The sequence below is a fragment of the Gadus morhua genome, chromosome 16 (assembly GCF_902167405.1).
Source record: "Gadus morhua chromosome 16, gadMor3.0, whole genome shotgun sequence".
Classification (NCBI taxonomy): Eukaryota; Metazoa; Chordata; class Actinopteri; order Gadiformes; family Gadidae; genus Gadus; species Gadus morhua.
Window position 1 is genome coordinate 19,710,948 of NC_044063.1, and position 27,500 is coordinate 19,738,447.

At 47.7% G+C, this 27,500-nt stretch overlaps 1 protein-coding gene across 2 annotated transcripts in view; it reads left to right on the plus strand.

Annotated features, from left to right (window-relative positions):
* Nucleotides 1-27,500, plus strand: part of dscamb (Down syndrome cell adhesion molecule b) — a 131,835-nt gene that overhangs the window by 58,816 nt on the left and 45,519 nt on the right. The window contains exons 4-10 of one of the 2 annotated variants that reach the window (XM_030381857.1): nucleotides 14,866-15,012; nucleotides 15,568-15,846; nucleotides 16,730-17,005; nucleotides 18,864-19,160; nucleotides 20,806-21,078; nucleotides 25,059-25,337; nucleotides 25,598-25,717. In XM_030381857.1, coding sequence (XP_030237717.1) covers nucleotides 14,866-15,012; nucleotides 15,568-15,846; nucleotides 16,730-17,005; nucleotides 18,864-19,160; nucleotides 20,806-21,078; nucleotides 25,059-25,337; nucleotides 25,598-25,717 — 1,671 coding nt within the window. Of the gene's footprint in view, nucleotides 1-14,865; nucleotides 15,013-15,567; nucleotides 15,847-16,729; nucleotides 17,006-18,863; nucleotides 19,161-20,805; nucleotides 21,079-25,058; nucleotides 25,338-25,597; nucleotides 25,718-27,500 lie in introns of those variants that run through there. The other variant, XM_030381858.1, reaches the window with a different exon arrangement.

The window sequence follows — 27,500 nt, forward strand, 5'->3', positions numbered from 1 at the left end:
CTGCCGGGGAGGCACGGACGCGGAGGGGGAGCAGAGTCTTTTGTCCGGGAGAGGGGAGAGGATCCACGGACAAGGAGAGGTTGTTTGCTTTGGAGGAAGGCAGAGGAAGTGGAGATGAAGAAAGATGAAGGGGAGGTGCACAGGGATAGAGGAGCGAGAGGGGGGGGGGGGGGGGGGAGGGGGGGAGAGGGTGGGCATCGGATGCAAAGGCACAAAAAGTAAGTAAGAAATGGAGAGAGGAGAGAGAGAGAGAGAGAGAGAGAGAGAGAGAGAGAGAGAGAGAGAGAGAGAGAGAGAGAGAGAGAGAGAGAGAGAGAGAGAGAGAGAGAGAGAGAGAGAGAGAGAGAGAGAGAGGATGACAAGGAGATGCCAGAGATGGAGACTCAGACAGAATGCGAGATGGGTTCAGAGGATCAAGAGCCAGAAAGAAGATCATCCCTCAGACTGGTGGGAGGGCAAGAGAGGAGGAACGAGCAGAAAGAGAGCGAGAGTGAGAGATGTATATAGAGAGAGGGGGCCCGAAGACCGTATACAAGGAACAAAGACAGTCTAAACACATCAGAATGCCAGAAAGGGGAGGGCAAAGGTGAATGGAAACTAGTAAGTGGTGATAGAGAAAGGAAATTAAAAGTATTAATTGGAAGAGATTAAGGAAACCCACGCACACACACACACACACACACACACACACACACACACACACACACACACACACACACACACACACACACACACACACACACACACACACACACACACAAACTGCAAACTGCACATAACAGACTCTCAGGCGGGTATGTATAGTGTGTGGGCGTGTGTGTTCATGCGTAGCATCTGACTGGGACTGTCATCATAACAGAAGTCTTCCCTGGAACCCGTGCCTACGAACACAGTCCATGCGTCCACCGATATCAGCCGTCGGTAAAATCCTTCACCAGTCATAAAAAAAACCTTGCATGTTCCTGACCGCAAAGCGCATCATAATAAAAACACGTTAACTAATCCAAAGCCAAGTCCAAAGCCTCCCAATCCAGATTTGGGTCGCCACAGGTGATTATGTCACACCTGACACAGGCAGAACGGCAGTGTATTGCCTCCCCCCCACGCGTCTTCCCCTCGTGTCATTGGACGACTCTGTGTATCTCTTTCATGGCTGAGAGCCAGGGCGGGAGGAGGAAGGCTGGCGACCTTTGGTTTAATGTCAGACGTCACCGGGTTTTATGTCACCCCGCTGACAGCCACATGACATGACAGGAATCTTTAGTGACTGTTTCTCTTTTTTTTGTTCCTTCGCAAGGCCCCCTTATCAGCGTTTCATCGTTAATTATACTTCTAAGAGGGCTGAGACGGTGTGTGTGTGTGTGTGTGTGTGTGTGTGTGTGTGTGTGTGTGTGTGTGTGTGTGTGTGTGTGTGTGTGTGTGTGTGTTTATGTGTTGTGTGTGCGTGCGTGTCCTCGTCCCTGATGTGCACCTGACTTCAGAAAGTGTGGCTGAGATACGTCATTTTTTTTGGGGGGAGTTGTACTTTAATAAAAATCTCTCTGAATAAATGTGCATCTCTGACGTCAGCCGACACAGCGACACAACCCCGGGCCGTTCCTTAGGGCACAAAGACACCTCCGACACCCGCCCCCCGCCATCCCACCTCCATTTTAACATTACAAAAGCACTGCTTCCGCCGAGCCTTCCTTGAGCAAAATGGACACTACAAAGTCTGGCCGAGTTCACAGCAAATAACATCAATATTTATACAGAAGAAGAAGAAAAAAAGGCAGCAGTCGCAGTAACAGCAGCGGTAGAAGAGGAGGAGGAGGAGGAGGAGGAGGAGAGCAGTGGAGAGAGCGAGGCCGACCCGTTCCGACGCGAGAGTGGCTGACATTGAGGCGCAGGAACACTATACACTGGGGAACAATCCTCACGACAGAGCAGACGCCGTCGTTATTCAGAGTAATGATGCCATCAGCCATACATTATAAGGGAGGGGAGGAGGGGGAGAGAGAGGGAGAAGTTGCTGATTCGCTCGGCGGACATCTGAATTCCCAGGGCAAGTAAAGGTACAATGACAGCAAAATCCATCCGGTCAAGCTCCAGCTGATGAGTCCGGTTTGCACCCGTTCAGCGGGATGTTGAGCCGTAGGATGGGTTGCTGTTGGAGGATGGGGTTGCAGACAGATGGGGGGACAGGCCAGGCAGACAGACAGATTAGAACAAGGGGCGATGCACTTGCTGATATACGTCTAGGGATGCACGTTTACACACACACACACACACACACACACACACACACACACACACACACACACACACACACACACACACACACACACACACACACACACACACACACACACACAAACACACACACACACAACCCTTCCCAGGGCCTAATTTTCCTTGCAGAGCAGGTCACAGAGAGGTTAGTGAGAGAGTTAGAGTCATAAAGTCTGCCTGTGTGTGTGTGTGTGTGTGTCTTTGTGATGGTTTCGTGTTTGTGTGGTGTGTGTGTGTGTGTGTGTGTGTGTGTGTGTGTGTGTGTGTGTGTGTGTGTGTGTGTGTGTGTGTGTGTGTGTGTGTGTGTGCGTGTGCGTGTGCGTGCGTGCGTACACGTATGCATGTGTGTGCAAGCTACAGGAGTAGGTCTTTGCTCCCTTCACATGCTCCATTGAGTCATGTCTCTGCGAGGAGCGACGGGGGGCTGTGTTTTGAAATGGAGTCGGTGGTGTGTTGCTACTGCCTCTGCTGCTACTGCTGCCGCTGCTGCTGTTGTTTTTGTTGTTGTTGTTGTTGTTGATGTTGATGTTGCTCGCTTGCTGCGCTTCAACCCGGAATCACAGTCATGACAGCTTAGCCGCGGGCGCTATCTGACAGAGGTGGCATATGCAGTCGTACAGGTTATTTCAAGTCATTACCGTAGCGCCGGACGGAATTAGCTTCAGGCGCATGTTGTTGTTGTTGTTTATTTATTTTTTTCCCCGGTGTGTTGTTGAGGGATCTCTCCACCTACCGTAGGGAACACACCTCGACGGGCAGCTAGCACCACCAGTGCTACTAGTCCACCAACTAGGGGGGGTGGTTTATATATATATATATATATATATATATATATATATATATATATATATATGTATATATATATATATATATATATATATATATATAGATGTATAAAAATATATATAGATACATACATACATACAGTTTAAGGTTTTGCTTTTCCATATTGATTTCATAATTTAAACAATTTATCTCCAAACTGATATGGAAAAGCCTAAAAAAAAAAAAGAAGAAAAATATAGGAAAAAGAAAAGAAAAATGTATGAAAAAGAACTGCACTCCAACCGTTTAAATACAGGTGAAGCAACTGTAAACATGCAATGTGAAAGTGGTCCTGCAGCACACGTTCAGCGGGCTGGGCTCTGCGTCGCCATTAACGGTTATGATTGCGGCAGCATGGCATATTTGCTGACCTTTCCCAAATGCCTTGAAAGAGCAGTCATCGATAGCAGTATATTATCCAATCGCTGCATAATTTATAATACCCTGTCAATACTTCTGATAGCTTTGCCTTTTCTCCGGAATACAATTGACTGATAGATTTACATCTTTCAGCTAATGCGGCTGTTGTTACTGAGTCAGGCAGAAACGCTACGGACGGCCAACCCCTACACCGAAGCCAGCCTCCTTCCACAACGGTCATCGCCATGGGTGACCCGCTGTTTCACCGCTCGCTTCACTGCTCACACAACTCTTTACATTAGGGTACCCAATCCTGCTGAACAGTGGTGTTCGCATACACATATGGGCTAACGGAGAACACCCAGGATACTCTTATTGTGAAAGGCGATCCTACAGTGGTAGAATTGTTCTGAGCCGGTGCGTGCCCATTGGCTGCTAAGGATCCACCAGGGTATTTATCCCACTTTTCAGGAGCAGTATGTGCCCCCTTGCTGCTGTGCTATTTTCCGTCACCGTATTTTGCTGACATGGATTAGAAAATAATGGAAGATTGTGTAAGAGATTGTGTTGTCTGTTGAAAGCAATTGACCTGCAGCTTGATACTGGAGATATCTGAGCCCAGGGTGCGTGAACAGATCGATGCTATTGTTGCGGCTGTGGGAGGACTTGCTGGGTCTGGGTTGCTGGCGTACGTGTGTGTGCGCGTGTGTGTGTGTGTGTGTGTGTGCATGCGTGTGCGTGTGTGAAAGAATGTGAACTATTGTGAACAGGGGGCCCCTCCACCAGTGTAAAAGCAGGACGTCTGAAAGCAGAGAGCAGTGACTCTTAATTACTGTAGTTTGTACACACACACACACACACACACACACACACACACACACACACACACACACACACACACACACACACACACACACACACACACACACACACACACACACACACACACACACACACACACACACACACGTCCACAGGCAAACCTCGAGTCGTGGGTGCCATTACCGCGTGGGTGGCTTCACGTTTCTTCCATCCCGCATCTGCATGTACCTAAGTAACCATGGGCAACCCTCACATAATTCACAGACGTGACACGTGTCTGTCTACTGGCTGCGTTTTTTGGCACATGCGGGAACATGTGTTTTCCGTACGTTCTGTCACAGCGTGTCATGGTGCCTATGCTCTCGGCCGTGCGGACCGGCTTCAAGAACCCTGTCGCTGTCGTGGATTCTTTCTGGTTTGATTCCTCATGCACCGCAATACTGTAGCGTCGCGCCGGGGAGAGCCATCAGTTGCCCTGACAACGCCGCCGCCCGTCAACACCTCCGTCTTAATCGTGACAAATTGTACTTATTACATCAGCGTTAATTCCCCCCCCCAACCCCCCCCCCCCCCCCCCTCCGATCTGCCTCAGATGAAGATGCTTAGCCCCGCGCTGATCAAATTGTGTCAGCGTAATTACTGGGAACAGAACCCTATTAAAAACCAGGGCCCACGTCCCACTGTCCAGTCTCATGTGCCGGCCCATCACTCCCAGCGTCATGCGGCTCCCTGGGTGAGGTGGGGGGAGGAGGGGAGGCGGGGGAGGAGGGGAGGGGAGGGGTGGGTGAGATGAGATGGGTGAGGTGGGTGAGTTGGAGGAGTGGGTGACGTGTGTATGTATGTATGTATGTATGTATGTATGTATGTATGTATGTATGTATGTATGTATGTATGTATGTATGTATGTATGCATGCATGCATGCATGCATGCATGCATGCATGCATGTATGTATGTATGTATGTATGTATGTATGTATGTATGTATGTGTGTGTATGTGTGTGTGTGTGTGTGTGTGTGTGTGTGTGTGTGTGTGTGTGTGTGTGTGTGTGTGTGTGTGTGTGTGTGTGTGTGTGTGTGTGTGTATATGTTTGTGTGTGTGAATGTATATACTGTAGCTATGTTTATATATGTATACAATATCCTGCAGTGTCGTAGTGCTGAATAAAGACAGGATAGAGGGGGTTGGGCTTGGGGGCCCTGGTTGGTATTTCTGTTGGCTGAGATGATGCGGCTGATGTCCTTCAACAGTGTGGAATAAGTGAGTGCGTATAAAAGATGAGCAACGGTGTTCTCGGATGTTTTGTTTCCATGTATTGTCTACGGGCGCGTGTCAAGGACCGGACGCTGCCCATGAAAGACGCAAGGCTGGGACATTCATTTGTTCCCACTTGATAAACTTATATATGTGTACATTTATATATATATTTTTGGAATTATTACTGAGTAATCACATGCCAATCTACAAAACACTTAGCAATATGAGGTGAGAGCAGTGGTGAGAATAACTCTAGTGTAGCGAAAATAATTAACTTGATTAAAGTGTTTTAATTCAACCTAGGTAGTTATTTCATTCGGGATTTAGACAAACATTCAGCGACTCCAAAGAGCGAGGAGTCTGTAAACATGGGCCGCAAACTCCCTCTGAAATTTTAAGATTAATAAAAGCTTTAACCCAGTTCTACAATAACCACAATTACCATAAACAATTTCCCACAGCAATATTGATACAGAATTAACTTTGCCAGTAGCTCATCTCAGCTTTTTCTGTCTCTCTCTCTCTTACTCTCGCTCTCCCCTCTGGATGCTGGGGAATGGAACTCACAAATTGGTGTAGTCTGATGGAAATGTGCTAATTGCTGTTGTTAAGCTGCTGCAATAATTAGGTTATGACGGGAGGCTGCTCTGCATTCACACACACACACACACACACACACACACACCACCCCCCACACACACAGATGCACACAAATCAGCAACCAGTGTATATTATCCAGAATAGTGCATAGAAAGGAAAGCTAGATTAATTTACTCATTATTGCTGCTTATTTGTGGATATCGTTGTGCCAATATGGAGCCCAAACACACAGTGCTAAAGTTTGCAATAAACCTTATGGACGCATAGAATAGGTCCAATTTTATGTGCCTTTACATTTTGTGGAAAAGGGTACGTATGTCATGCACAGTCACCACATACGTCAAACATACCAAAATCAACTGACACACCAATTCGACCTCACATAGCTAGTCGGGATGATACATTGCGTTGCCTCTTGTTGCCTGTGTCTTGGCCGATATGTTACACTCGAAAAAATTGCAAAGACTACAGCTAACAGAAAACAAACACGTACGTTCTGCGCCTGTGTGAGAGAAAAATTACACTCCCTCCCAGCAGGGGGTGGTAGACTGTATTCGTCATTCCAAAAGGGACACCGGCAGACCAAGGACTGCGGTTGAAACACAACAACGTTTGTCTACCATTACACACCACTGTCGCTCAGATGGTTTCGTAATATAGCCACTTCAAATGGAAAATATGTGAACATGATGAATAATAGGATGAGATGAAGTGGATAATGAGTCTTTTGTGCATGCCCTCTTGATGAAGTCGTTTGCTGCTTGGCTCACTTCCTTTCCTCTTCTAACGCACTGATTCGCTTAAGCTGAACAGCCAATCAGTAATTTGGTCTAACATCTTCAGAAAAAAAAAAACATCTTGAAACCATGACTTCAAGTAATGGCTAGCATCTGTTCTCCTCATCTTCTCAGCCTTGTTGAGAAGATAGACAGTTGGTTGATGGGTTTGAAACCTAATCTTTGAGACTAGGCTATTTTTTAAACGATTAACACATATTGTGCCTTTTCGATATCTACTCGGGCTTCGTTATAGCATTGTCTTGTTTTTGGTTCTGCATGTAGCCATAACCCGTTCCATCGGGGAAGTTAGTTGGACGCAGGTGCCAATGATCGCATTACAACGCTAACCTTTATCCAGTTGGTCATTTGCGCCTCATAACGTACATTAAACATTAAGACGGCATCTAAATGCACCATATATTGGGTTAAGAAAAGATTTAAGAAAAGGTCTCCGAGACTGCATGAGCAATCTTGTATTTATTTTTTGGGACTGTGCTGAATGTCCTCTCAGTGCTGAAAGACAAACTGCTCCTATGTATGGTCCTTGTGCTGTTTGTATGCTGTTGTCCTAAGATTAGTGATTGCAATGCGTAGACCTTAGCAACATGTTTTTTAATGACCGTTCTTTGCAGGAGAGATTACTGAAATGCTTGCCTCATCAAAGACTACAGCGGAACCTTAGACTCTTTAACCTTGGAGACCCAAATCTTCTCTTCAGCAGTTTGTGTGTGGGCGACTGCGCTTGTGTGTCAGAGAGAGAGAGAGAGAGAGCGAGAGAGAGAGAGCACAGGGGAGTCGAGCGATATTGCAGGAGGGCGATAGAGAGATAGAGCAACAGAGAGCGAGTGAGTTTGTCTGCCCTTTTAGATGAATCTATGAATGCTAGAACATGTGTATCCCTATACCTGCGTCGGCAGCCATGGCCAGTGAGCCGGTGTACATCGATGTATAATTGATGGTCACGCCATTCGTTCCTCACATGCATGCTGCGTGTTTAGCCCTCCTTGGCAATACACTGAGGAAGCATATCTCTTTGAACTCATCGTCTTCATAACGTTAGCATTGCAATGCGTAACCTTTTTGTTGTATATTTTTCTCCTGTTCACGGCAATCTAGTCTTTCTCAACTGTATGTATGCCAGTGGACACGATTGTCTGTTTGTATTCTGCTCTTAAATGTCTATAGATGTTTTCCCTACATAGTCTGCTACCTACCGACGGCCCTGATTGTTAATATAACCTGTATTCGCACGTGCTGTGTCTCCTGTAAATAGGGAAGTCAACTCTGTCTTCCTGTTGACTTCCTGTTGACTCAAATCCAGGGTTTCATCTTAAAGGACGGTGGCTGCGAAGGGGTCACATCATGTTTTGTCATTTTCTGACACTCCCGCAATGAAACTGTCCGGCACCCCCCCTCCCCAGCACGCCACCCACCCCCCCACGCAGCCCCCATCCTCTGCTCCTGTCTCGCCTGAAAACAATAAAGCAATCGATCACCAGCAGCATGGAGCGAGGAGGCAGATGACTTTGAGATGGAGGGGGGGTGGTTGTTAGGGAGGAGTGAGATGGGGAGAGCGTGACTTTAACTGAAGTGTGTGTGTCTTCCTTCCTTGTCACGCGGAGGGGCAAAGGCATGAAGGTCACACAAAGCCACCCGGGTCCCCACTGGGGACGAGCTCCAATATAACCATGGTAACATTAAGGGTCCCATCAGTAGCTGGATGTGCCTGGTGGTCATGGCAACACATGGCCATTTTAGATACTTTGCTGTGTTGTAACGTCTGGAGTGTGTTGTCTCTCTTTTAATCGGTTTGTCCATTCCCTGAGTGTTTCTAGTTTGGCCTATGGGCCGTTATTGTAAATGAGTAATCCCGAATGATAATGAATAATCCCGGTTAAATCAAATGGAATATTATTCATTAATATGTAACGTATTGATGTTCACATACATATATATATATATAATGTTGAATATAATATACAGAAACAATAACGTATATGAATAGTTGCAGTGAGTGAATCCCAGCGTCGGACTGCTGTGTTAGTCCAAGCAGGATCAGAGCGCGGGCAAGCTGTCTGGAGTCACGGGGAGCCATGATTTATTAAGAGGACATCCTTTACTTGTACAATTGTTTATTAAATATGAATAGTTCATCTCATGACAGCTGGACATTTTTTTGCATGGATTGCGGCGCACACTGAATGATTAATGATAAATGAAAAGTCATCTTTAATTTACATTAAGGGGGTGGGGGGGGGGGGGAGTATGCCACATGTCACTCGCATGTGGCATTTCAAAATATATTTTGCAGTAGTGTCCATATTCTGCATTTGTTCATAAACAAATGTTTAATGACTTATCAATGATGTATACTTAGATCTCTTGGGGGATATATATTTTAACCGCTTCAAACGGCTCGGGCCTGTTGGTCCAAATTGAACCACTGTCTTGTCCTGGCTGAAAGGGAACAAAGATGCAGAGTAGGAGCTATTTGGCTACTGAAGAGCCTCATTAGGTTTTTTTTTACCAGTTGCTATGGTGGTGGTAGAGGTAGTCAGGGTGGTGGTAGAGGTAGAGGTTGTGGTAGTAGTGGTGGGAGATGCTGGTGGTGGTAGAGGTGGTAATGGTAGTGGTGGTGGTGGTGGAGGTGGTAGTGGTGGATGTAGGTTTGGTATCATTAGTGTTAGAAGTGGTAGAGGTTTTGGCGGAGGAGGTGGTGATGGTGGTGGGGGCGATGGTGAAAGAGGTGGAGTTGGTGGCAGTGGGGGCTCAGGGCCGCAGGATCTCTGCAGATTGCAGAGCTCTGAAACTGCCAGCCTATCGTATTCAGTATTCAGGGCCACACACGAGAGCGAGAGACAGAGAGAGAGAGAGAGAGAGAGAGAGAGAGAGAGAGAGAGAGAGAGAGAGAGAGAGAGAGAGAGAGAGAGAGAGAGAGAGAGAGAGAGAGAGAGAGAGAGAGAGAGAGAGAGAGAGAGAGAGAGAGAGAGAGAGAGAGAGAGAGAGAGAGAGAGAGAGAGAGAGAGAGAGAGAGAGAGAGAGAGAGAGATTTGGAGGAAGGAGAATGAGCCAGACAAGAACACAGGGCTGTTTGAGGGCAAAGAAGAAACAGAGACTCTGTTAGTATTCGACAGCACATGCCAGATCTGCCTCTGAACCAAAGATCCCTTCTTCACCAGGACCTCAATGGCAGCTCTGTGCTTTGCTTGTATTCCACCACTTACTTAATGCTCAGAGCAGGTGCTCAGATAGGAAGGCTTTGAGGATGAGGACGATGATGAGCATGGCAGTGGTGGTCGTGATGATGATGATGATGATGAGCATGGCGGTGGTGGTGGTGATGATGATGATGAGTGTGGCAGTGGTAGTGATTATGATGATGAGTGTGAAGGTGACGATGCTATTGCAGTTGATTGTGAAGATGCAGATGGTGATGACGAAGAGGAGGCAGATGATGATGATATTGCTGGTGATTGTTTAGATGATGGGGAGACATAACCTACATGTAATTGGCAGATTTAGGGGCAGTTTCCCGATGCAGCTGTGTAAATAAATGCACATATGCATACATCTAAGTACATATCCGTATCTATATGTATACCATGATACATAGTAGGCGTAGATAGAGGAAGTTCTGGAATCGTTGGAGTACGAACGAAGCACACATGCAAATCGCACTGCGCTCTCTCTTCATTCAAGTCACTAAATTGTGTAACGCAACAGACGTCATTTTTACCTGTGCTGGGTACTGGGTTTCCACCAGACGGCTATTCGTCTCTAACCATAACAATAATGGTGACTATAACCTATTATGTGACGACGGCTGTACTCCCTGAGAGTTGGGTTTGCAGTGGGCCAGACAAGTAAGAACATCCTTCACGGCATCTCATCCCCTCGTCTCCGGTGACCCCTCTAGAACTGGGCCTGGCTCCGTCTGAGACATCGTGTGCTATATCCACCTTCACTCCACCTTGCCTCCTTCCTTACCCCCCTCCCCACACACCCACACACCTCCCTGCAGTGAGCAACATCCACAGACCCTCCACTGTTGTGCTTTTAAGACAATACACCACTTCTTTCATGCTTGGTGTCGACAAGTTTGGGTTTTTTTTGCGACACCGCAAAAGGTTGTGATTGAAAATGAACTTTACATTACATCAACATTGCATCACCCTGATATATCTAAATTAGAATCTAGAACCACACACATCGGGTATGTTTGCTGCATCTTTGTGGGAAATGTCTATTTTTCAACCTTGAAGGGCCCACTGCACCAGACCCTGAAATTAGCTCAGAGTCGGAATTCGAATCAACACAAAGACAAATTGCCCGACGTTCATTTACAATACTAATACAGATGTGAGAATTGAGTACATACTATGCCGTGTTATGCTAGATACTGTATTGCGATAGTGCTGTATTTTTATCCGCACCACAGCGCCATCTGCTGTGGGCTTGACTTACCTCGCCCCCTCATGCAGATCTGCACCTGCTGTACACAGTTGCTATTTCCCATCACTCAATTTCATCCCAACACATGCTAATGTGGTGGTGCAGTTATGCACTGTTTAAGCACCTAAACAACTACTCCGCCTCCCATTTAAATGATATAAATACACTAGCTCCCCTGCACTTTTTTTTTTTAACGGCAAGAATGATGTGACAGTAGCTCATCTATACGTCTAATCTTATTTAGCGCGCCGGGCGTAAGAGTCCACTGGAGGTATTAGATTCTGTCTCGGGCAAAGTGGCGATGATTAGATAAAGTGTGTCTGGCAGTGCAGGGCACTTTTTCAAACCCCCCCCCCCCCACACACACACACACACACAGATACACACACACACACACACACACACACACACACACACACACACACACACACACACACACACACACACACACACACACGCACACACACACACACACACACCCCAGGCGGTGCCGTTGAATGAGTGTGGGAGAAAGAAGTGGTCTACGCGATCTGACAACAAGATAATTCTCCCTCTGCGTTGCATTTGTGAAAGGCACCACTGGGCAGGCCTAGTGGTTTAAATAGTTGCCTTATTTGGATCATTTGCACTAAAGCTAATTCATACAGGATGCCTATTCAGACTGTCTCAACTGGATTGTATTGTGGTTTGGGAGCAGGTATGCTAAATATAAAAACGTAGGGTAACATATTGTATAAAATATATAATGGACTCGAAATAATGGCTTAGGTGGGTGAAATGTGTTGTGAGAGATGGAGAGGCTGAGGGTAAAAAAACAGAAGAGGATGAGAGGGAGAAAGGGAAAGAGAGAGGTAAAGGAAGACAATACAGCACATTTCAATACAATAGCTTTCGTTTTGATCCCCCCCCCCCCCCTCCCTCCCTGTGTAGCAACCCCCCCTCCCCCCCTTCTGCCTGCACTTCATTCTGTCATAACACAATAACTGGGCTCTGACGTCTTAAAAGGCAGTGGAGGAGCACAGAGGTACTCGCAGAGAAAATTGCAATAGCTTGCAGCGGCTGGAGAGAAATACCATTTTGTCTTGCTCAAGATGGATTCCACAGCGAGATTTTAGAGGACCAGTACAGAATCAAAATGGAGAGGCTAAAGGGGAGGAGGGAAAGGAGAGGGAGAGAAAGAGACAGAGAGAGAGAGGCCGTTTGAGATGGACAGCTTTAAAGCACAGCCCAGAGTTTGTGCTTTAAGTGGAGATGTATTGGTTTTCTGTGTGTTTGTTATATTTAAGATTTTGATCTATTTCAAATATTTTTTCTACCATTGTTTTGCTCTTTGTAGCTCAAAATACTATATTGATTCATGCATTCTTCAATGCTCGACGACACATTTGCAATTCTTTGCAGATTTTTCTTCCACTCCACAATTTTACTATGCTATTAATAATAAAACATACACACTATTCATTGAAAAATACTGTATATAATACATCTGAATGATCCATCCTATTTCATAATTCTTCAAAAAATAAAAACATGTCACCATTGACAGGCCAGCGTCACAAAGCTTCAATATACCTACCAGATAAACCCATTCATATTATGATCCTTATTATGCAGCCAAGCTTGGCCTTTCTGCATGTAGAGACACACACACACACACACACACACACACACACACACACACACACACACACACACACACACACACACACACACACACACACACACACACACACACACACACACACACACACACACACACACACACACACACACACACACACACACACAAGGGTATACATGTTGGGTGCCTCTTCCTCCCTGTTGTTATGGATTCCCTGTGCTGGTTGCCTGTCTCAGAGCGGTGAATGTAAAACAGTGAAGGGCCTTCAGGACATCAAACCCAGGGAACCTGTTGTCTGTTCTATCTAGGTCAATGCTTACAAAAGCGGTGCAATTTCTGCCTCGATCTGCATTTCGCCTCTGTTTACTTAACCTCAAGGTGGATTTCTCTTCTTTGCATGTATAAACATAAAACATGCATAGCAAATGTGAGCGCATTAGGCCTCATTTTAATATGCATTAGTCTCAAGTGGAATATTAAATAGCGCCGGTGGTTTTGTCGTATGAATTAGTAGAAGGACCTGACATTTGAAAAATACTCTATTTAGACTGTTTAGGCTATTTCCGATCTGATTCAATTAGTCTGAGCTGTGCTGGTATTTAAAAGCTGGTAGACATTCCTTTGTTTTTCCAAGAAAAAATCTGTTCATATTAATTTAGAAATTAAATCTTTATACCGTTCAGATATTTATTTAGCTGGTGGGAGGAGAAATTTGAAACGTCGACAATTGAAATGTGGTCCTTGAAGTAATAAAGAGATTTCTGCATCTAAAAGGCGAGACATTTATCTCATGCGGGTTACTAGTTATTGTCAACATAGAAATGAACTGTATGCTCTGAGGGTTTCTCTCACTATACGTGATGAAGCAGTACATATGCTTTTTTTTTCTCCGCAGAATTGATGGTGCCTTCAGCATTTTGTTGCAGATAATGACCGGATAAGCAGGATATTCTTCCACAGAATTCCTCCTCACCAGCATAGATCTCTGGGAATATATAAAAATAAACGACAGTCCACAATGAGCGGAGAATAGCTACAAGGAGATTGACGCTGTTGTTTGTCAAATAAAACATCTCGTCCATTGAATCTGATCACGACCCATTCAAAGCGCATTCCAGCAGCCCTGCACTGCGTTCCACTCGGCACCATCACCGCAGAACGCCACGGCCCCATCCCTCCCTTCTTCCTGGCGTCCGGGGCGTGCCGCCCGGGGTTAGGGACGGGACCAATGCGTCGCTTTCCAGCCTAAACGTGTGCTGAGCCGCCTCCGCCGTTAGCCCGCTCCACCTCCGCCGCCGCCGGCGCCACCAGTGCTACGCAGCAAAGACAATCTCCTGTAAATTGCTTTTTCGATCAGTTTTGACATCAATCCGCTCTCGGGGGACGGTTGGCATGCATGTGATGGCAGGGCAGGCAGGTTTCCTCCCTTATGGATGTTGACAAGCCCACTCGACCCGGTTTGATCTGCGGAATTAACATAATATTACCCCTCACGCTGAAACGACTGTGACAGCGCCGAAGAGGGATTGGCTCTCCTGGTAAGGGAGGCGGGAGCTGTTGGGGTGGCTTCACTCTACGGAGACGAGAGGGACTAGGGAATACGAACGAGGGTTTTAAGGCTTAGAAAAAGATTTTGGACAGAAAGGTGAAACAATGATGGACACACTTGTGGCGTTTTCCCTTCATAAATCTACGCTCCATCAAACCGTCACATCATCATTCGCATATTAATCATTAACACACTGATCGCAATATGCTTTTGCGATCAGTGACATGGTGCTTCCGAACACATCTGACGACCCAACGTTGAATTCACATTGGCTTCTCTGTTTTCTTTTCACTCTCTCTCTCCCCGTCCTCCTCCTTCTCCTCCTCGCAGGGCAAAGACATCTCATCACCTCCACGGGAGCCTTGTACATCTTGGACGTGCTGCCCGAGGATGGGCTGAACAACTACCGCTGCACCACGCGCCACCGCTACACGGGCGAGACGCGGCAGAGCAACAGCGCGCGCCTCATCGTGTCCGGTGAGTGCCCGGCTCAGAGCGGGATACCTCAGGGCAGTCTGTCAGGGCCCAGGTTGTGAGTCCATGGTGTGCGTGCAATTTCTGGTGCAAGCTGGTGCCCAGTCCAATGACAGGAAAGTTATGAGTTATGTAGTTTGCCTCGTATAAATCTCCGTCAAAGGACTAGAATAAATGTTAACAGGATGATTTTACGGACTATGAGGTACATTGAAGGCATGCCGCTTGATGAAATCTAAACGTGAACTTGTTAACTTGATGCCTTAACATGGATGTGTGGCCGCCATTCGTTTCTACTATAAATAATTTGATTGGCATCAAACACACACACACACACTCACACACACACACACACACACACACACACACACACACACACACACACACACACACACACACACACACACACACATGCGTTTACACACAAACACACACGCACACTCACACACAAAAACACACATCACTAACATCCAAACGAATGAATTAAGGGGTGACGGTTAACACATGACAATCCAAGTCTCTGCGTCCTCCTCCACCACCGCCCCCCCCCCCCCCCAGACCCCAACAATGCCGAGCCGGGCATCCTGGATGGCTTCGACCGGCGCGAGGTCATGATCAACCAGCGGGTGGAGCTGCCCTGCAAGGCGTCGGGCTTCCCTCCGCCTAAGCACCGCTGGCTGAAGGACAACAGCCCCCTGGAGCCCGATAGCCGATTCCGCCAGACCATCATGGGCCTGCTGATCGAGAGCTCCCAGCCCAGCGACTCTGGCACATACGTGTGCGAGGTGTGGAACACCTACGGCAACGCCGAGGTCATGGGACACCTGGTGGTCAAACGTGAGTCTCTGGTGCTGCGGGGCTTTTTGTTTGGTTTGGTTTTTGGATCGTGTCTCCCGGTGGTCTCTTTAGGGTGGCACGATGGGTAAGCGCACTTGTGGGTCTCGTAGCATGTTGGAGCCGCTCCTCTTTGCTCCATGTCCTGTCGTCCGTTGGCCTGGGTTTCTTCTCCGTCCTGAACGTACGGTCACTAAAGCCAATTTGAAGTCCTGAACGTACGGTCACTAAAGCCAATTTGAAGGGATCTCTTTACTATGATACTGCTATGATGTTTTGACGGCCCATGGGTTAAAGAGTTTTCAAAATAGATGCCTGGAATGAAATATATATATATATTTATATCAATATATAAAGGTTTTGCCTCTTGTAATTACCAGGTGTCTGAGACATTAAACCAGGTGTAAAGAATATATATTTTTGGGGGCCAATCAGATATTCGTGTTTGCAAATTGTTTTGAGTTGATGCAGATGTAGTCTGTTATACAGTGTTCAGTTTCCATTGCGTTCCTACTCCCCATCCATCTCTCGCTGAAATCCACCCACTGTCAGGTAGACGTCCAGAGGCTCAGCGTGTAGAAGATGCAGCATAAACAGATGGCCAACTTCTGTTCATCAGCATGTGATCACAATCAAATTCTGTGCATAGCATGTAATAAAAGAAAAAGTTTGAATACTGACTGAGCCCGAATGAGCCTTCGATCCAGTGCTAAAAATGCAATCCTAGAGACACTGTAATGCTTTTTACCTCACACATATTACCATCCTCTAATCCAAGACAAAAGCACCCTGAGCACACAATCCCCGTATCTCTGCATCTCTGTAAAACGCCCTCAAAGACGTCCCATGGTGATAACCATCATGTCCCCGGGGGGTCCGTCCTCAGAGCCCCTGAAGGCCGTCATCAGCCCCCGCAAGGTGAAGGGCAGCGTGGGCAGCAAAGTGTCCCTGTCCTGCACCGTGAGCGGCTCGGACGAGTACGAGCTGTCCTGGTACCGCAACGGGGAGATCATCTACCCTGGCAACAACGTGCGCATCACGGGCATCAACCACGAGAACCTCATCATGGAGGGCATGGCCAAGAGCGACGGCGGGGCCTACCAGTGTTTCGCCCGCAGGGGCAAGATGTCCGCCCAGGACTTTGTGCAGGTCATCCTTGAAGGTGAGACATTGGCTAATGGTGTGTGTGTGTGTGTGTGTGTGTGTGTGTGTGTGTGTGTGTGTGTGTGTGTGTGTGTGTGTGTGTGTTGTGTGTGTGTGTGTGTGTGTGTGTGTGTGTGTGTGTGTGTGTGTGTGTGTGTGTGTGTGTGTGTGTGTGTGTGTGTGTGTGTGTGTGTGTGTGTGTGGGCGCACAGTGACTGTGCAGAATCAGATTTGGAGGCTCAGTAAATCGATAAGCGGGCTTGTGTGTTAATGAGAGCCTGTTGTGCCTTTCTGCACAATAGGCTCCCATTAGGAAAATCAGTCCAGATTTAAAGCATAAAACACACATAATTACACACAAGCACATGCACGCACGCAGGCATGCACACACACATACTATAACAAACACAAACACACACATGCTTTTAAACATGCACACACACTCATGCGAGCACACACACAAATGCATGCACACACTCACACACACACACAGGCACACACAAACACACACATCCGCACACACCAACATGCTTCCCAACACTTACCTTGGTGCCGTTGCTGGGGCAACTGGCTCCCGTGGCCAGAGCGCTTTAAAACAAAGGATATTGATCATCTATAATCACGTGGAGCAGATCTAGGGTATCAGAGAGCCACAGAAGACAGACACAACCGCACACACACACACACACACACACACACACACACACACACACACACACACACACACACGCACACGCACACGCACACACACACACACACACACACACACACACACACACACACGCACACGTCCCAAACATACAACATTCAGGGCCACTGCAAAAAAAGAAAATCTGAAATGTTAGTGCAGATGCCTCTTGCAAGTGTCAAATGCAGCAGACGGAGAAGACAAGTGCTTGTTTACCCGGTTGTTTGTTTCTAAAGGTAACGTGGGTTTGATTGCTCAAAGACGAAATAGGCGCCCCGTGGTTAATTGTTTTTCCTCTGGAAACAAACCCGCTACAGAAATACATGAGCACTGTGCGGGATGAGCTGAACTCTTTCTGCAAACTGCCATCACATCCCAGCTATTGAGATTAAGCAATGCACTTGAATACGAGCTGTTTATTGTACACCACTTTCATCTCTAATCTGATTGGGCCAGTGAAGAGTGCAGGACCTTTTACACTTGAGGCTGCAACAGCTTCATTATGTGCGGCATAATGACCAACTTCCTAGAGCTCGCATTGTGTAAAAGAGGCACATACACCCACTGCCACCTAATATACTTCTCCCACTGTAAAGCTCAGAGCGTCTGGCTGGGGGAGGGGGGCAGTGTACCTGGAGGTGCAGGGTGAAGGGTCTTCTACAAGGGAAGCTGTAACCAAAGAAACCAAGCAAATGCCCCAGGGAGGAGAGTAGGATAGTGGACAGCGCCCCAATGTCCGTAGCTAACCTACAGCTTACCTAAGTACGAATTGTCTCATGCACAGGCAGCTGCAGTAAAACTGCAAACCACAAATGTCCCTCACTAAACAGCTGACGGATGGCTTGGCCTTTCTAACAAATCAGACTATAAAAATAGCTATTGAACCCACACAGAACGTGAATTTCGCTGTTGTATTGTATTGTAATTTCGGGGGCATTGTGACCCCGAAATTAAAAATGTATCGAAACAATCAAAACACATTGTTTTAACAATGGACAAAGCACACAGTGCACGAATGTAGAAGGATTGTGTTTGTCTTGCCCACAGCAGCTTTGGTGTGCAAAAAGTACCGACACACACACACCTTAATAATCCTCTCTCTCCCTCTCTCCCTCTCTCCCTCTCTCCCTCTCTCCCTCTCTCCCTCTCTCCCGCCCCTCGCTCCCGCCCCTCGCTCGTCCCGTGACAGACGGCACGCCCAAGATCCTGGCGTCGTTCAGCGAGAAGGTGGTTAACCCCAGCGAGCCCGTCTTCCTGGCCTGCAACGTGAAGGGCACGCCACCGCCCAGCTGCACCTGGTCGCTGGACGACGACCCCGTCATCAAGGACGGCCACCACCACCTGGGCCACTACGAGACCCACGAGGGCCACGTGGTCAGCCAGCTGAACGTCACGCACACGCAGGTGCAGGACGGCGGGCTGTACCGCTGCGCGTGCGCCAACTCCGCCGGGGCCGTGCACCACCAGGCTCGCATAAACGTAAGAGGTGCTTGTCAAATCAGCTCCTCCGCAAAACACTCTTTTTTTTATTGTTATACACTCGCACACGCACACACACACACACACACACACACACACACACACATACACACAAATAACCAAGTTGTTGTTGATGTTGCCGTGTATTCGGATGCGTTGGTGTGAGTGTCTGTCCTGTTTGAGGGTCCGTATGTGTGTGTGTGTGTGTCTGTCTGGTGTGCTGTCTGTCTGTCTGTCTGTCTGTCTGTCTGTCTGTCTGTCTGTCTGTCTGTCAAAAGTACCATCCTATCTGTCTGTCTGTCTTTCTTTTTGAACTACTGTCCTGTCTGTTCTATGTATACCTGTCTGTCTACCTGTTGGTGGCGCTGTCCTGTCTGTCATGTTTTTTTCACTGATTGGCTGTGTGTCTGTTCATCTTGGCTTTTGCTTAGCCTTGATCTGTGTGCAAGATAAGTTGCATGCTGTTTATTTCCTATTTATTATTACATTATTTTTCTCTGCTTATGTTAGTCTGAATGGTTAAAGGGTACATATTATACCACCAGGTGTGAGTGTGATTAGCCATAATATGTCCCCTTTAAGTCTTTCTCTTGTCCTGCTCTGACCTTCGGCTTTTTCTTCCTCTATCTTCCTCTATCGATATATTTTTACTCCTCAATCTTTTACACTAACTAGACTAATGTCAACCTTGGTTTCCTGGCAATCTCTAGTACCCTTGGTCATATTTTATTAACACCATTGACCAGCTCGCCTACACTGGTTTCACAAGTTTAGCAAACTAAATGTAAAATAATGGAGTGCTTTCTTGATCTCTGAGTTCCTCTGGTATCTGTGCTGCTGTAACTTTTCCTCATGCCCTTATTCTGGTTTGCAGCACATACACACGTATCAGGAAAAGGAGTTTAAGTAGACTGCTTACTGAATGGCCCAGAGGAACATATGTGTATTCAAAAATAAATGTCTCTTTGTTTACCTGTTTGTCTATCTAGTGTGAATGTATGGAAGTGTGGATGTGTATTTACATGAGTAGTGATGGTTTTAGAACCTGAAAGATAAAACATTATAACAAGATTAAAACATTATGTTTTATGTATATATTGCCTCCCATATAAGGATAAAATATATATATTCAATTCTTTCTTTATAGATGAACTGTAAGAATGTAGAGGATGAATTATTTTAAATCTTTTACATCAAACAATTCTATGCATAACTTTTTTCTTCGCAGCCTCCTGTTCAGAGGTCAACATGAGCATGTGTGTGGACACTGTGTAGTTGAACATATAATGTGGGAGAAATTCCCTTGATGCACATAGACAATTTGGTAATGCTGTAATACCATTATTATATAGCATTAGCATCGGGGTTAGGATTGGTGGGTTATTAAATAATGAACACATTAATACCATTGTTAGCCATAAACTTAATTATCATGGAAAACATGAACACCATTAGCAAATGATTACTAGATCATTAGTTCAGTCTTAATGAACATATGTTTATAACTGCAATAACTAATGTTAATTAATGGACGTTATTGTAAAGTGTTAACACATATTGATATTTTTATTGTTATTCAGCGTTTTTCTACACCTCCTCCCTGGAATTATGTTTATAGAGAGTTCCTTCTCCCTCTCTGTCACGTTTTCCAGGCCGTGCCAGCATCCGACCAATGAAGAACATCACAGCCATCGCAGGGCGGGACGCCTTTGTGCACTGCCGCGTGATTGGCTACCCCTACTACTCCATCAAGTGGTACAAGAACTCTGCGCTGCTGCCCTTCAACCACCGCCAGAGGGCCTTCGAGAACAACGGCACGCTGAAGCTGTCCAACGTGCAGCAGGTGGACGCTGGGGAGTACAACTGCAAGGTCATGGTGCAGCCCAACAAGATGGACTCCCAGAGCGTCCACCTCCGTGTGAGAGGTGAGTCCTGATTGGCTGACGGGGTTTAATGGCTGTTAACGGTCTGTCACACTGAAAGACAAAAACAAAATGGGGACCAGGATAATGTAGTGACTACGGTGGTTCTGGGTTCTCTCCCCAAAGTCCATAGGCTACCTCTTCACAAAAAGATGCCTTAATACCCCCTACTTTCCCCTTTGCAACCGCTATCAGAATTGAATGTGAGTCGCCTAGGATAAAAGCCTCGGCTTAAAGGGACTCACACCTTTGTTGCATTTGAGAATTACAGCACATTCAAATCATCCCGCCTTCCTCCAATGCCCCACCCCCTAAGCGTTATTTTTTAGAGTACAAAACTAAGCGTTATTTTTTAGAGTACTGTAACGACCTCGCCGGTGACATAATGATGTCGAGTCATTAGTAGTTGAAGGTAGTTTTAATGAACCAAAACCAGGTCACTGAAACCCGTAACATTGTAACCAACGGCAGAAAACCGACACAAAACAAACCCCGGTTACCCCGGCAACCCCCAACACGGTCTCACTCGCGTGCAGGCCCCCACCCTCCTGTTCTTCCAAGGCCCTCCCCCAGCTGACCTAATGATTCGCCCCCACGCTGATTGACAAGAAGAACATTACAATACATGCACATAGAACAACTGGCATAGCGGACAACGAAATATTATGTAACACATAACACACAAACTATTTAACTGTCCCAGGGTCGCTACAGTACAAAAGTTCTAGACTCCCATGGGTTATGTTTAGACTCCCATGGGTTATGTTTAGACTCCCAGGGGTCATAATATCTACCAGGGGTCTAGTAAACAAGAAATTTAGCAGGTGGCTCACTGTAATTTTATGGGCTTCGTGTGATACCGTTTTGAGGCCCCATGTTGAAGGACAGTGGTCCCACTGAGTATAAGAAAGGTGTATGAGCATTACAAACAGAGTAGCGGGACAACGTAGCGTCTGAGGCCGAAATGGGTCCCCTAATCGGACTGAATGGTGCGGTTGGGTGCCAACGGTCTGGAGGTCTTCCTGTAGCTCCAGAGTAGCGGGACAACGTCGCGTCTGAGTCCGAAATGTGTCCCGTAATCGGACTGAGTGGTGCGGTTGGGTGCCAACGGTCTGGAGGTCTTCCCGGAGCTCCAGAGTAGCGGGACAACTTCGCGTCTGAGTCCGAAACGGGTCCCCTAATCGGACTGAGTGGTGCGGTTGGTTGCCAACGGTCTGGAGGTCCTGAGAATCATCCAGGGGAGCGGGACCACTTGGCTTCTGAGGCCGAATCGGGTCCCCTTGTCGGACTGAATGGTGCAGTTGGTGGCCAACAGTCTGGAGGTCTTCCTGAGGCTCCAGAGGAGGGTAACTCTGTGAGTCTGAGTCCGAGATGAGTCCCCTAATCGGACTGAATGGTGCAGTTTCAGTACGCCGTGGACCACTTTGGTCTGCCATCGTCAGTCGCTACGGTCGCTACTCGCTACTGCCATGGAATCAAAACAAACCCTCTAGTTGAGGACGCGCCTTGATGACGCGGGCCCGAATGCGCCACAAGAAGCAGACGGAAAACCTTATATATCCATGCAGCAAACAGACAGGTCTGTCGGCCAATAAGGTCATTCGGTCCGAAGAATTTTATTGGTTGAAGTTTTCACTAAATATTATGAGAGTAAAATAATTGTTTGTTTTTACTCCTGGTTGGTCTGTCTTGCATATTAGAGTGTTATTACCTTATTAATACCAATTTAACCTTATCCAAAAAAAGTGTAAAAATGCAACAAAGGTAAGAGTCCCTTTAATTATTCAATAGTAAAACGAATAGCCATTGCATTTTCATACAATGACCAATCCCTTTGTGTGACATCTGCAATGTAAAGTGTTTTCACACCCATACATAGATATCCTATGGACAATACATCAATTTTTGAATGGTGTAACCCTGTTGGGTGGGGATCCTCTGCTACAGTATGTGATAGAGTGGGGGCCCTTGGGCTCTGTTGGGTGGGGGTCCTCTGCTACAGTATGTCATAGTGTGGGGGCCCTTGGGCCCTGTTGGGTGGAGGTCCTCTGCTACAGTATGTGATAGAGTGGGGGCCCTTGGGCCCTGTTGGGTGGGGGTCCTCTGCTACAGTATGTGATAGAGTGGGGGCCCTTGGGCCCTGTTGGGTGAGGGTCCTCTGCTACAGTATGTGAAAGTGGGGGCCCTTGGGCTCTGTTGGGTGGGGGTCCTCTGCTACAGTATGTCATAGTGTGGGGGCCCTTGGGCCCTGTTGGGTGGGGGTCCTCTGCTACAGTATGTCATAGTGTGGGGGCCCTTGGGCCCTGTTGGGTGGGGGTCCTCTGTTACAGTATGTGATAGAGTGGGGGCCCTTGGGCCCTGTTGGGTGGGGGTCCTCTGCTACAGTATGTGATAGAGTGGGGGCCCTTGGGCCCTGTTGGGTGGGGGTCCTCTGTTACAGTATGTGATAGAGTGGGGGCCCTTGGGCCCTGTTGGGTGGGGGTCCTCTGCTACAGTATGTGATAGAGTGGGGGTCCTTGGGCCCTGTTGGGTGGGGGTCCTCTGTTACAGTATGTGAAAGTGGGGGCCCTTGGGCCCTGTTGGGTGGGGGTCCTATGTTACAGTATGTGATAGAGTGGGGGCCCTTGGGCCCTGTTGGGTGGTGGGCAGCGTTGGCCAGGTTGCTGAGAGCGAGCGGGAGAGCAGAGGGAGATAATATAAAGTAACACTTCCCAGCAGCGGTAGTCATGCAAGCGCATTATTTAATATGCTGGGCTCCTGCTTGAACACTGGTGTGGAGTGTCTGTCGGAGCTCTCCCAGGAGTCCATTACGCCCACTTTGTTGTGAATTAAATAAGCAGCTATAAAGGGCCGTTCATTTGGTTTTGATTTGGAAAATCGCTGGACCCTCAAACAGAGAAGAGAGAGAGAGAGAGAGAGTGAGCCAGAGAGAGAGACAGAGACTTGTAATGATGGCCACAGTTCGCCCCCCCCCCCCCCCCCCCCCCCCCCCCCCCCCCCCAGGGAGAACCACACACTGGGGGTCCGTCTGAGTTATCTTGAGGCCACCAAAGGGCCGAGGTGATTATGCACACAAAGTCATACAAATATTAATAACCGCTCAGCGCTACGTAGCAACATAGCGCCCCGTAGCTATACATATATTAGATATGGACAGGTTAGATTGTAGCGCCCCCTAGCTATTCATATTTTTGATATAAATATATTGTAGCTCCTGTAGCTATACATATACTAGTTATAGACTGGATATATTGTAGCTCCTGTAGATATGTATATATTAGTTATAGACAGGATATATTGTAGCAACCCCTAGCTATACATATAAACAGGATATGTTGTAGTTCCTGTAGCGCCCCCTAGCTATATATATAGACACTAGGATATATTGGTTTCAGGGCCACTTTGGGGCGGCGAAGAATGCAGTAGCCGGTATACACAAAATGCCAAGAGGAACAACTCTTTCTGTCGGTCACCCTGACTCTTTGTCTCTCTGTCTCTCACTCTTTCTCCTTCTTCATAATTTACCTCTCTCTCTATCTCTCTCCTTCTCTTGTTCATCATTTTTCTCTCTCTCCATAATTTCTCTCTCATCCTCATTTCGGTCTGTCTGTCTGTCTGTCTGTCTGTCTGTCTGTCTGTCTGTCTGTCTGTCTGTCTGTCTGTCTGTCTGTCTGTCTGTCTGTCTGTCTGTCTGTCTGTCTCTCTGTCTGTCTGTCTGTCTCTCTCTCTGAGAGATTGGGACATGTTTAAGGGTGTTTTGGACAGTGAAGGAATCCTTTTTGTTTAGTTTTTTGTTGTTGTTGTCTGTATTTTGCTTTTGTTCAAATATGTAAATAAATAGATGTTTTAAAACTGAAAACTCTCTCTCTCCCTCTCCCTCTCCCTCTCTCTCTCTCTCTCTCTCTCTCTCTCTCTCTCTCTCTCTCTCTCTCTCTCTCTCTCTCTCTCTCTCTCTCTCCCTCCCTCCCTCTCCGTCCCCCCAGTGCCCCCCTACATCCAGCCCTTTGAGTTCCAGCGCTTCACTATTGGCCAGCGGGTGTTCATCCCTTGCGTGGTGATGTCTGGCGACCAGCCCCTGGACATCACGTGGCAGAAGGACGGCCGGCCCATCCCCGTCAGCCTGGGCGTCACCGTGGACAACATCGACTTCACCAGCTCCCTGCGCATCTCCAACCTCACGCCCGACCACAACGGCAACTACACCTGCATCGCCCGCAACGAGGCGGCCGTGGTGGAGCACCAGAGCCAGCTGATCGTCAGAGGTGGGTGGGCGGGTGTGCAGAGCTAGGAGGGCCGAGTGGGGGGACCGGGGGGGCGGGGGGGGGGGGGGGTCTTGTGCGTTTGCATGACTCTAGTCCGCTGGGATGGTTTGAAAGCTATTGATTGAGGATTTTGTGGTGTGTGTGTGTGTGTGTGTGTGTGTGTGTGTGTGTGTGTGTGTGTGTGTGTGTGTGTGTGTGTGTGTGTGTGTGTGTGTGTGTGTGTGTGTGTGTGTGTGTGTGTGTGTGTGTGAATGCTCCAGTTCCCCCACAGTTTGTGGTTCAGCCTGAAGACCAAGATGGGATCTACGGGAAGACGGTGACTCTGAACTGCTCCGCTGAAGGCTACCCCCGGCCCACCATCGTGTGGGAGCACTCCAAAGGTACGCCGACGTTCAGACACCGGACCCCCGAGACACATCCTCCATCCTCGACATGGAGAAACACACACGCAAAGAAGGGCCGTGTACATGGGCATGTGTTTGGGCTACATCTACATTGTAGCACTAGGGTCACCATCACCATCACACACACACACACACACACAAACACACACACACACACACACATACACACACACACGCGCACACACACACACACACACACACACACACACACACACACACACACACACATACACACACACACGCGCACACACACACACACACACACACACACACACACACACACACACACACACACACACACACACACACACACACACACTTGTTGACTGCAACAATCACACCTGGATTACCCATTTGTGATGGCCGAGAGAGAGAGAGAGAGAGAGAGAGAGAGAGAGAGAGAGAGAGAGAGAGAGAGAGAGAGAGAGAGAGAGAGAGAGAGAGAGAGAGAGAGAGAGAGAGAGAGAGAGAGAGAGAGAGAGAGAGAGAGAGAGAGAGAGAGAGAGAGAGAGAGAGAGAGAGAGCGAGAGAGAGAGAGAGATTGAGCCCAGGTGTTTGCTTCATCAGCCCTGGAACCAGAGATTAAGCCAACAGATTAACTTCCACAGTGGGGGAGGTGTGTGTGTGAGTGTGTGTGTGTGTGTGTATGTAGAATGCATAGAAAAAAGACATAGGGGGGGGGATCGTCTGGCAATCACTTGGTCGCCTGATCGATCCCCCCAGCAGCTCCTCTTGCCAAGCAGTGTGGAGGTGCCCTTGAACAGGAGACACTTAGCATCAAAGCGGTCATGACAAGCTTGGCGGCCCCTCGCCTGACACCCCCTTGGCCAATAGTGAGGAGAGCGTCTACGTTCAGACGAGAGGTATTCATTAGAAGTGCTCCGGATGCTGCTAGTGGCTACACCCACTCAAACCGTGGGCTGCTATGCAAATGGTTGGCATATGTAATTGTAGTCCCCGTGTGTGTGTGTGTGTGTGTGTGTGTGTGTGTGTGTGTGTGTGTGTGTGTGTGTGTGTGTGTGTGTGTGTGTGTGTGTGTGTGTGTGTGTGTGTGTGTGTGTGTGTGTGTGTGTGTAACCAGCATGTGTGTGTGTGTGTGTGTGTGTGTGTGGGTGTATGCAGGGGTGTGTGTATGTGTCTGGGTGTGTTTGTGTGTGTGTGCGTGTATGCAGGGCTGTTTGAGTGTGTGAGTGTGTGTGTGTATCCAGCATGTGCATGTGTAACCAACATGTCTGTGTGTGTGTGTGTGTGTGTGTGTGTGTGTGTGTGTGTGTGTGTGTGTGTGTGTGTGTGTGTGTGTGTGTGTGTGTGTGTGTGTGTGTGTGTGTGTGTGTGCGTGCACACAAGTCTAACATCCATCCGTGTTCACATGTGCACATTGCGAATGTTCCAGACTTTGTACACAGTCCCTTGAAAGGGGCCTGTCACAGCGTGGCAGTGTGGTGGGCGCGTGTGTGTTTTGTGGTTTGACTGGTCTGTCTCCCCCTGCCTTATTATATACGGCAGACATATCCCGGGCGCCTCTCCGCTGCTCTACAGCTGTGTGTCGCCGTGCCGGGGATCGTCACTCTGTATCGTTAGCTGAACCCCCCCCCCCCCCCCCCCCCTGCCTCCACCCACACGTTCTCACACGCAGCACTTACACAGACACGGCTACAATGCTAACTGTTGGAAACCGCCGGGAAATAAAAAAACTCCTGTAAAAAGGATCTCAAATGTCATATTAAGCCGCCGTGTCTCGCGGACACCGTGGATTTGT